Source organism: Cynocephalus volans, chromosome 6, assembly GCF_027409185.1.
Source record: "Cynocephalus volans isolate mCynVol1 chromosome 6, mCynVol1.pri, whole genome shotgun sequence".
In the NCBI taxonomy this organism is placed as follows: Eukaryota; Metazoa; Chordata; class Mammalia; order Dermoptera; family Cynocephalidae; genus Cynocephalus; species Cynocephalus volans.
In genome coordinates this window covers 120,059,243-120,071,396 of record NC_084465.1, presented here as the reverse complement: position 1 = coordinate 120,071,396, position 12,154 = coordinate 120,059,243, and the positions used below count along the sequence as shown (strand labels likewise).

At 41.5% G+C, this 12,154-nt stretch overlaps 1 protein-coding gene across 1 annotated transcript; it reads left to right on the top strand.

The window, feature by feature from the left end:
- Window positions 1–10,130: 10,130 nt before the first annotated feature.
- On the top strand, window positions 10,131–11,214 carry LOC134381041 (glyceraldehyde-3-phosphate dehydrogenase-like). Its single transcript, XM_063101129.1, is given in 2 exon segments — window positions 10,131–10,714; window positions 10,716–11,214. Coding segments are annotated over 2 exon segments (1,074 nt in total). The 5' UTR covers window positions 10,131–10,139.
- The last annotated feature ends 940 nt before the right edge of the window (window positions 11,215–12,154 follow it).

Below are 12,154 nucleotides of genomic sequence, written 5' to 3'. Positions count from 1 at the left end.
TCTTTTTTTTTTTTTGACCGGTAAGGGGATCACAACCCTCCACACGGTGTCGTCTGCACCATGCTCAGCCAGTGAGCGCACAGGCCATCCTTATATAGGATCCGAACCCACGGCCTCATCGCTACTAGTGCCACACTCTCCCGACTGACCCACGGGGCCGGCCCAGAAATGGTTCATTTTCTGGCTGCAGCACACACATAAACTCGGATATGATCCAGAGTCATGAAGGAAGTCAGGTTACAAAAGAACCTAAGCTGAGTGAATCTGTTTTCATTATAGAGAAAAAATGAATCCATTATGAGAATTATTAAAAGCCACTATATAAACAATTCTCATTGTACTATTGAAAGCAGATGGGTTACATATGCACATGTACTGAAAATTAAAGGTCTTGATTTTTTAATAATTGAGTACTTTCAATTCAAAATTGTGCTTTTTATTTCTAAATAATCTTTTTAGGAGGCCAAGCATCATGTTAATAAGCATGATGCCTGGTCTCAGAACTGATTGTCCATGTACAGAAGACAGTTAACCATAAAAACTTGTATTGATATACACTGTTCATTACAGTTTCAAGATTTCACCTGTTTTCATTAAAAAATAAAATACGAGTTTGTAAAGTCTTTGAGAAGGACTGTGTAATTTTTTTCTCACATCCACCATAATAAGCTTTATGTCTTTTCCACCGTAGGCAATAAAATTTAGTGATATGACTGATTATTTCCCTACAAATATCTTTGCATTCCTTTAGTCTCTAGGAAGTTGAAATGTTAAAGGCACATAAAGAAGAGTGACTATGAGTATTATTTGCTTTTACACTAACTGGTATTTTAAAGATTAATTTCAACAAGTATGAAACACATGACCCAGTTTTTAAAAACGGGCAAAGAATCTGAATGGGCACTTCTCCAAAAAAGATATAACCCAATAAGTACACAAAAAGATACTCAACATTATTAGTGACAAGGGAAATGTGAAACAAAACCACAATGAGAACATACTGAAATGGCTAAAATAAAAATGATAGATAATAATAAGTGTTGGTAAGGATGTAGAGAAATTGCAACCCTCATATACTGCTGGTTGGATTGTAAAATGGTGCAGCTACTTTGAAAAACAATCTGGCAGTTTCTCCAAAAGTTAAACACAGACTTACTATATGATTCAGCAATTATGCTTGTAGGCATAGAATCAAAAAAAGTGAAAACATACATCCATGTTGCTTTGCCTCCCACAAATTTGTCACCCCTTTTCCCCTGAGTGACAGAGATGCAAAGGATTACTCACAGCCCATCTCTTCTGAGCAGTGAGAAGCTACGAAGTGGTTAATCTCCCAGAACCCTCAAGAGAGAGGCATTCTTTTCATTTGGGAAATTAACCACGAATTGGGGTTCTCTTCCTGCACGTATTGGCCAGACCAGGAAATTATGGGAAGAGAACATAGGTGGGGTTACCCTAAACACGGCAATGACCACAAATCTTAGGTACAACAACTCTATTTTAGACAAAGCCATTCCTTAGAAATACACAAATGAGTTCATTTTCATCAGTGAAAATATCTCATTCCTAAATTTAACAATCTTCTAAGCACACAGCAGACTTCTTTTTTAGGAGCCATTTAAGTTCACACATAATCAAAGAAGATTTCTGGATCTATGAGAATCATAAAACCAGAAACCCTACGTGGGTGTCACCTCAGATTCACTGTCTCAGAACACTCATTTATACCATGACGAGCATAAACATAAACCTACACACAGACAAAACAGTAATGACTTGATTTACTATTTACTATTCTTAATAATATTTATCGTTCTTATGAAATGCTTCCCAATGTTCTACTTAAATCCATTTTATCAAGAATTTAAAAAGGAAAAGATTTACTTCAGTTTTATAACTAACTATAAAAAGGTCTTGGTAAAATAATTATTTTTAAAAGTCTTTAAAAAGCTGATTTAAAAAACCTTAAATTGAGTGCTGACTATCTTCTTCCTCTTTTTATTATCATAAAAATATACCTGGTTTACAGTACAGTTTCATCTGTTTTTTCTAATCGTTCCATAAAGGTAATTAAGTAAGTCTACTTACTGATGCTTTCCAGGACTTTAAAGCTCACTTAGATTAGTAATATTGTATTTATATACAGAGAGAACAGCAAATACAAAAATGGGCAGAATAATCTTCTGAATTTAACTAGTTCCATTTCTTACTTGTTAATACAAATATTACATATTTGCTTTGCAAAAGCAAATGATATATGTGCTGAGAAAAAAGTAGAAGCACATTTGCAGAACTTATATTACCTAGACTCAAAGATTTCTCACAAAAGCCCCTGGAATCATAGAATTTTAGAGCAAGGTGGCATTTTTTCCCATGTCCTTTGTAACTCCATTGGAAGTATAGGCTCCTGAAAGCCACCCATAAGAAACCCAGCCATTGGAAGCAGAAAAACTGTTATCTTTTATGCTGAATGTAAAATGAACATTCAGGGTTCACATAACCATATGGCTTTAAAATGGAAAGTGTTAAAAATCTGTTTCTGAGATATAATTCTGACATTGCCACATAAAATACATCTGGGGAGTGTTTGCAAATAAATATCCTTAGACGTTTATGATGTGATCCCTCTTAAACTTTTTGGACCTGAGCAAATTTTTCACTCCGATACAATTTGTCTATAGAGACAAAACCTTAACAACCAAATCCCTGGCATCTTACCTTTGGTAGTCGCATCTTTTTAAGGAAGCATAAACCTCAACGTAAAGATCTATTTTGTCTGAGATTTTGAGGAAAATGTCTAGAAATGAAGACTATGAGGCATTCCAGGCTTTTAAAATAAATAACTTCTACTCATATAAATAGGGAGCCATTTAAGAAATGAAGAACTATACAGAAAAGTCCAGGGCAGACACAAGGAAGAGTCGTTGATAAGGAGACGCAAGTAATCTCTCTCTGCACTGAATTTTATCTAGAACCTTGCCATTCAAACTGTGGTTCTTGGACCAGCACAATCAATGTCACCCGGGAGCTTGTTAGAAAAGCAGAATGTCTGGGCCCTACCCCAGATCTACTAAATTAAAACCTGCATTTCAACAAGATCCCCAGAAGATTTGTTTGCCCCTTAGAGTACAAGAAACGGTGATCTAGAAATCACTAACTGAATGCTTCATGATGGCAGGGACACTGTTTATACTGTTTACTACGGTATCTCCAGTAGAGGACAACATCTGACATTTGATAAATATCTGCCTAATGAATTCATACATGAAGATTTTTTTATAGTACTTTCTACTTTGTACTATGATTATGTGTACGGAATTCTTACATCTGCACAAAACCCTTTCATTCCTTACGGGCAAAGATGTAGTGTTCCTGATCTCTGACTCTTGTGTATGTCTCCCAGTGTTTTGCACATAATATCACCCAATAAATATTTTATCAATTAAAGTCTTTAGATATTCAATATAGGAATGTATTATTACTATTGGATATTAGCTATAATATTTCTTTAATGTGAAAACTTTGGAAAATAAGTTCAAATAGACATGTAAATCCTGAATTTACCCATTTGGCTTTGGTTTTAGATGTAGCAAAGAGAATTCAGCCAAGGACTGAAAACAGTAACAGAAAATATTAAATAGGGCCAAGTGCTGATTCTATGCGGTACCACAGAACAGGGATGGCGTGGATGACCGTAGCTGAAAACTGACTCCAAAACCTCATGTTATTCAATAGCTTCAAAGTCTTTTCTTACCAGATCTTATATTGAAGCTGCTATAAGTTTGAGAAATATCACTTTTTTTTAGTTTCATATTCTTTCTCAAACCCATCCACCAGTAGGCAGGCCCAGAGACAATAAATTGGTCAAAGCCATCAAAAGAGAAAGATAGCAATTGAGAGATCTACATAATAAAGGAATAGTTCTCAACCAAGTATCAATGGAAAACTCTAGAGCTAAGTAAAAAAAATGATAACTTACAACAGAGATAATTATAAAAAATAACCAGATGTGTTAATAGCATAGACGTACTGATAACACCATCATCCTAAAATAATATTCAAAATAATGAGATATTCAGACTCAGAAATATGGCTGGTTCTCTCAGTCCATATTAAAAAGGAAGATTCCTGAAGTAGGGAGCCCTTCCCCAACAAAGTACTGCTCTTTTTCCATTTTAATTGACTGAGTTAGATAGCCCTGTATACTTTTTTTTTTTTTTTTTTTACTTTGGAGAACCCAGAGTTTAAAGTTAAACCGGTAGGTATGTCTGCCCCCGTGTGTATATATTCATATGGACTATCCCACATGCATATACACACCCCCACACATACACATACCCTGCCATGTTGTCTTCTCAAGAGTACAGTTAACAATGGTGACAGCAGAGCGTGTAATTAGTTTTCATTGTTCCCCTGACAGCTATAGTTCCATGCAAGAGCCTTTTCTTTTTATATTGTAAATGCTATGGAAAAAATACACTAGTAACAGGCATTTAATTATGGGTCCAGCAACCATAATGGGAAAACTGCCAGAAAGGATTGGACTCTCTAGAATAGCAATAACATATATTTGCAGGGAAAGGGGGGCAGTTTTATTCTTCCATTATAGTAATTCTCAAAGTATTAATGACAGGCATACGCAAAAAAATGTTGAATTTCTCCCCGAGTCTCTCTCAACAGTAATGTATACAATACTATACCGATACTAAAAACCAATAGTACTATCATATCTGTACTAAAATATTAATAAGAATGAAGGCATTGTTTATTAATGAGGGAAATATTCTTTAGAAAAGCTTTATGTTTTGATATTATCAGTGAAGACTACAAAGATTGTTTCAATTTTTTTTTTTTTTTTTTTTGCCTTTTCACAGACTTACAAAAACAAAAAACAAACAAAATAACCCCTACTACTTCTGGTATCAAATATCTCGGTGCTACATTCCCCAAGGCTTGCTTTAATTTGTTTTTTATAGTATTTAAAATAAAGCATCCCCAAGTTGCTGCATGGCAGACACCAGATCTGCCACTGAGGTCCTTTCTCTCCTGATTAATTAGTAATTGGGAGACACATTTTGGCAGCTTTCATTTCCCGATTCTTTTCTCTAGTTTGACACAAAACCCTGTCAGAAGCGCCACTATTTGAACTACTGTACCGGTCTTAGTGCTGGGTCGCTACATTTTAATAAATGGAGCCCCTGCCAGAAAACGACTGAAATAGGCATAGAAGTTTACTGAAGCACTAACAGTAAACAAATATATGAAGAAAACACTGAAAGCCACAGTATCTAAAACATGAACGGTTTGTCTGAACCCGGGAGTTACGGGTGAGATCGCAGAACAGAGACTAAAAGAAAAGACCTTTACACAAAACCACTGCTTTCATCTGTCTTTTAAAAGGATTAGCTGAATAAAGCAGGCAAACACTTTGCTGCAGCAGAACCACACGTCTGAGCCTCGCTTAGCCTCCTGCATTATCCCAACCCAACGAATAACATTATTGGGAAGCAAAGATTGATAGTGACTACACAGATACAGAACCCACCCAGAACTTAGAAAAGCTCTGTCTGAGCCAAGCAAAGAAACATTTTTCATAAAAGCCAAGGTAAGGAACTTAAAACTGACGCTAGAAAGACCGATACTTCGGAAGGCTGCAAATAGCTACCGAATCAGTTTCAGGATCTCCATCTCAAAGGGTCAGTCACTGCAAAAAATCTTCCCGCTATGATGGTGGCTCGGGACACTTGTGTGCCAGGGCAGTGGCCACGCTGTGCGAGTCAGAGGTCCCCACTTCCACATTCCGACACTGTCTGTATTTTCTTACCCTGGGGTTGCTGCTGTTCCAGTAGACAGCGTAGCGGTCGGGGACAGCCTCGGACGCCGGGTCCTGGCGGAACACACACATCCAGACACCGGCGTCAATCCTCCACGTGCAACATCACGCCTGGCCCGCGGCGGGGCCCCCGAAGTGCCACACCGGGGACAGCGCGGGGATCCGGAGGGAGGGAGGGAGGGGACAGAGAACGGGCCCCAAATAAATCTGAATAAATAAAACTGAAGGGGGACGGGAAAGCGAAGAGGCGCACACCAAGGCGGGAAGGGGGAGGAGACGGATAAGAAAAGAAGGCGGCGGAGTGTGGGGCGGGGGGGTGGGTGACAAACTCGCGCCCCCACGGGAGGACTCGGGAGGAAAGAGAAACCACAAGATGGAGAGAAGCGTGTGCGTGGTGGCAGCGGCCAGGGCGGGGGAGAGGTTCCACGCCGTGTGTCGGGAGGCGGCGCAGGCCAGTCACCCCGGGCGAGGGAGGTGCGCGCCGCCGCCCCGGGCCCTCGCACTGCGCTCTGCCTCGCTCCAAGTTCCTTTGGTGACCCGTGGGAACTGCAGGCGGACGGCGTCGTGTCGACAGGGGGCTGCGCGCGTGTGGCCCCGGGAGTCTGAGCGCCCCCTTCCCCAGCCGCCTCGGTGCCTGAGCAGACGACCCCGGAAATCTCCGAGGGGTCGCAGGTTCTGCGGCACCGGGCGGTGCGCTGAGAAGGGTGGGGAACCAGAGCCGCAGAGCCAGCCCCGCCGGCGTCCTGGAACTGGTGAAGCGGCAGCTGCGCTGGCGAGGAGCGGTCTTGCCTCGAAAATCTCCAAGAAAACTTTGGCTCTTCGCGTCTTCGGGCAGGTCCCCCGGCGGACTCAGACCTCGACGGCAGCCGAGGAGGACACCCCGGGCACTGCCTGAGCCTCGGGGATTTCTCGCGCGCGCTTTTCTTGGCCGGGTGTGGGTGCACCAGAGCGAGTGAAGAGCAGAGGTTAAGACGCAGCCAGGCGGAGCTGGGATGCCCAAACCTGCAGGACGACGCCAACCCGACTGTAGGCTGGAGACCACTGCAATTCCTGGATGGGCTGATGGCAGCCTCCTCCGATCGCCTTCCGGGAGCGAGACTGAGCTCCCACACGCGGTGCCAGGAGTCCCGGGTGAGCTCTCAGTGTCCCTGCGACTCCGACGGGTTCGGCCCCAACCCCAGCCACCAGGGGGAAAATAAGCCACTGCAGGAGCAGCAGCACCAAGAAGCACTGGAGGGATTGAAACGACTGGCGAGAAGTGGCAAATCGCAGTGTTTTAAACCTTGAATTTATCCTAAAGATTATTTCATTATAAAATGTCATGCCCCTGAACATATTTTAATTAGCTACACACACATGCACACACGTACACAAACACACACACTTCTAAATGCATTTTGACTATGCAAAAAACCAGATTGTCCAGGCCAACCCTTTCCAATTCCTGATACAGGTGTAAAAAGTTCTTTCTATGATTTAGAAAATTCACTTTGGCTGTCAAATAACTATATATTATTCATTTTACCTGCCTGAAACTCAAATTTATTTAAGTATGCAAGCTGCATTTGCTTCAATTCCCTTATTAGTTAAATGAGGAGAATTATCCAGTGTGTTTATGAGACAAAACAAAACTCTGGTCTCTAGATTTCATTTTCGTTCCTTTTTCCCCTCAATTTTTTTTACTATAATTAGTAATGTCAGATCTATAATTTATTGCTAGTTATACACTGCTTTGGAGTGTGTTGACACTTACAAACTTAAGGAATAATAACCCCAAAATTAACATGTAGGTCCACTCACCAATGCCACAATTTTGTTGATACCACATGTTGTTGAAGCTACTCTTAGAACACATCTTGCATCTAAGCTACTCAGAAAAACAGCCATCGTGTATACACAATTTTTTCTTCACCAGAAAATACTTTTCCTAAAAGATGTAAGAATCTTATTGCTCACCTCCCATATTCTTTTATGTATTCTGTCTTCTGCTTAGGAATTAAAACACACACACACACACATACACACACACACACACACACACACACACACACACACACACGAATTCCTTACAATAAAAAATCTGCTTATCTTTTCTATTTCGGCCTAACCCCATAGCCAGCACATGGTACAAACGGAATAGGTAAATGTGGACTGAACAACCGTGATGGCAGTCTACTACATGACTATGTGGCAATCAAAGGTGATACAGTATGGAGAAACTAAATGGTCTCCCACCATGAAGGGACAGTAAGATACCCAGGCCCTCCAATCTGCGTGGAATCCCCACAGTTCCCTAATTTAACAGCCAGACTCTATGTGGACAAGCTATGCACCTCCTCGCATGAGTCTTGTGTCCCTCCCTCCCTTGTCCTTGCAGCAAGTGCACACTGAAGTAGCATGACTGACTTGACTCTTCGCAATTCAAAGAGCCCACCTGACTCAGGGTTAGACATGTCAGATACCATGTCATCTAACAATGGGAACTATGAGTTAAACACTGAAATTGCAATATGAATAGGAAGATATTTGAATGCAAAAATGAATAGAAATCTGTCTAATTAAAGAATTAATGACTAGTTTTGATTCACAATACATCTTATTGGAAAGAAGACAAATGATTTTTTTAAAATATTAATTATATGCCAAGTACCTTAAAAATAGTATTCTGTTTAATTTTCACTTTAAATGCATGAAGTAAATGTTATTCGATCTCTGTAATACAGAAGAAGAAGAAATAGACCCTCAAGAAGTTTGTTTTATTTTGTTTTTTAGTGGAAACCAACTAAATGTGGGAGAAAAGGAAATGAAGTTGTACCACTGGAGGAGGGGCAGGAACACCAGTGAGGCTCATACGCCCAAGATCCATGTTCACAGAGACTGCCTAAAACACATTCAATTAGGGTCACTTAAGAAAAAAGAAAAAGAAAAAATTTTCAGAGACAGAAATAGATTCGAAGTTACCAGAAACTGAGAGGAAGAGATAATGAGAAGTTATTGCTTAATAGATACAGAGTCTATGTTTAGGATGATGAAAAAGATTTGGAAATGGGCAGAGATAGTGCTTACACAGCACTGTGAATGTAATTAATTCCACACAGTTGTACGTTTTAAAATGCTTAAAACCAGCATTCTTATGTTACACGTTTTAATGTTTTACTACAATACAAAAAAAAGAAATGAAAAACAGAGAATGCCATCATCACCCAACCTGCATCCCCAGCACCACCCAGCCAGCCTGGAGGAAAAATGTCACTGGGATACGGCAGAGAGCTGACATCATTGGTCTTTGGAAAATGCAAATTAAACCTGCAGTGAAGTTCCATAACTAGAATTACTACAATTAAAAAAATTATAGTGACACTATCAAATGCTGGCACGAATGCAGAACAGGAATGCTCACTCACTGCCTTGTGAATGCAAACTCGCATGGTCACTTTGGAAGAGTTTCTTACATAGTGAAACCTACACTTGCCATATGACTCAGCAATCCCACTTCTGTACACTTTCCCAAGTTAACTGTAAACTAATATTCATGCAAATATGGCTTCTATGTGAATATTTATAATAACTAGTCATTGTTGCACAAAATTGTAAACAATGAAGATGTCCTGGAACAGAAGAAAAGGTAAACAAACTGTGGTACACCTGGACAATGGAATGTTACTAAGAAATAAGAAACAATGAAGTGCTGACTCACAGTGACATAGATAAATCTTAAATGCATTTTTCTAAATGTCAAAACATTTCCCAATTTCTCTGTTCTCCAGCATATGCCTTCTGAGCACAGCAAAAAGCATGTCCAAATAAAAAGCCTAGTACCCAATACTGTTGCATCCACATCTCTCTAAACACATAATTTATTTTTTATACTTCAATCCAGTTTTTCTAGCTGTTGTTAGTGGGGACATTGGGCAGTCATGACTAGCTACATTCCACCCTTGCCCAGAAGCAGATGTTTCTTTCCTAATCATTTTCAATATGGGCTCATTTTTAGATCAAAACATGGATTCTGTGTTTAGAATTTCTTTTCTTGTTAAAATTGTGTTTGAACACTTGGTTTCACTGGTGTTTTCTTACATCTTTACCCTACTCTAGCAGAGGATTACCCCTTAACAATGTAAATAGGCATTAAGCTTGGAAGAGACCCTTGAGAATACACACACAAAAGCAAACTATTTGTATTATTGGTGAAGTTTTTCCCATCTTGGTTTTTATATTCACTATTTAAAATATGCTTCTGGCTCCCTCCTCCTCCCGGTTCCAGACAGCCGTGTGCTCCCACCATTGCCAGCCACGTCCCCGAGACATGATGGTGAAGGTCGGAGTAAACGGATTTGGCCATAATGGGCACCTGGTCACCAGGGCTGCTTTTAACTCTGGCAAAGTGGGTACTGTCGCCATCAAAGACCCTTTCACTGACCGCAACTACAAGGTCTACATGTTCCAGTATGATTCCACCCATGGCAAGTTCCATGGCACTGTCAAGGCACAGAACAGGAAGCTTGTCATCAATGGGAAGGCCATCACCCTCTTCCAGGAGAGGAATTCCACCAACATCAAATGGGGTGATGCTGGTGCTGAGTATGTTGTGGAGTCCACTGGTGTCTTCAGGACCTTGGAGAAGGCAGGGACTCACTTGAAGGGTGGAGCCAAAAAGGTCATCATCTCTTCCCCTTTTGCTGACACCCCCAGGTTCATGACGGGTGTGAACCACGAGACCTACAAAAACACCCACACGGTCGCCAGCAATGCTCCGGCACCACCAACTGCTTACCCATCGGGCAAGGTCATCCATGACACCTTTGGCATCGTAGAGGGACTCATGACAACAGTCCATGCCGTCACTGCCACCCAGAAGATGGTGGATGGCCCCTCCAGGAAACTGGCATGATGGCCATGGGGCTCTCCAGAACATCATCCCTGCATCTCCTGGTGCTGCCAAGGCCCTGGGCAAGGTCATCCGTCAGCCAAATAGGAAACTCACTGGCATGGCCTTCTGTGTCCCCACTGCCAACGTGCCGGTCATGGATCTGACCTGCCATCTGAAGAAAGCTGCTAAATATGAAAACATCAAGAACATCCGGGGCTACACCGAGGACCAGGTTGTCTCCACCACCTTCAACAGTGACGCGCACTCTTCCACCTTCAACGTTGGGGCTGGCATTGCCCTCGATGACCACATTGTCAAGCTCATTTGCTGGTATGACAATGAATATGGTCCATATGGCCTCCAAGGAGTGAGAGCTCCCCGGATCACCAGCCCCAGCAAGAGCACAAGAGGAAGAAACCCTCAGCTGCTGGGGAGTCCTTGCCCCAACTCAGTCCCCCAACACACTGAGAATGCCCCTTCCTCGACACAGTTTCCATCCCAGGCCCCCTGAAGAAGGGAAGGGTCCTAGGGAACCCTACTTTGTCATGGTCATGTACCATCAATAATATTCCCTTGTATTCAAAATAAAATATGCTTCTTACAGACAGAAGGGCAGCAAAACGTAGGAGTTTTTAATAGCTAATTTGTAAACATGAAGTGTTAATTAAAATTCATGCCTCTCAAAGTTCCTAATGAGCCTGTAAATTTCATTCTGCTATTGTGATTTCAGTTCTTTTGTTGTCTTTTTTCTTGGATGTAACTCTAATTATAGACAAAGCCTAAAAAGATGTTTTTAAATATTTCATAAGAGATTTAAAAACCTCCCAAATTAAGAGAATAAAGTGTATTTCCATGATTCAGTTAATACAAATTCTGTGAAGTAATTTGGTTGTATCACCAGACCGGTTCTTGGACTCCAAGTGTAACAGAAATTGGCACAAGGTCAATGAGTCCGAGCAAGCAAGGCTTAGAGCTTGTGCCTGGGCACAAGGGAAACAGTGCGAAGGGAGGGTCCTCGCCTGGCTCCCTGAGAGGGAGGTCATGGAGAACATTAAAGGGGCTTAGGCTGGGAAGGGGTTATGGCAAGGTATGCAGAGGTGGGGATTTCTTGGCACTGGTGCACTTGAAGATCATGCTTCTTCGTGCATCACGTCTCATTAGCATGTTAAATCTCCACCCCTGGGCAGGAGTTTTAGTATTATAATGAAAGAAAAAGTCATCAAAAGGTCAGCACTGGAGTCCCTCTTGGCACAGGCCAGTTTGGTCCAGTTCCCACAGTGGGTCTTCTCCTTTGAGTAAACATCCTGCTTCATATTCCTGCAAAATACCACTGAAAAGATAAACGGCTTAGCCTTCCCCTTATCTGGGTATGGGTTAGATTCCTGTGGTTTGCAAAGTATTTATATCAGCCCTTTGTCATCAAGGGTGAGGGTGCCTGAGTCCAGGCCCTA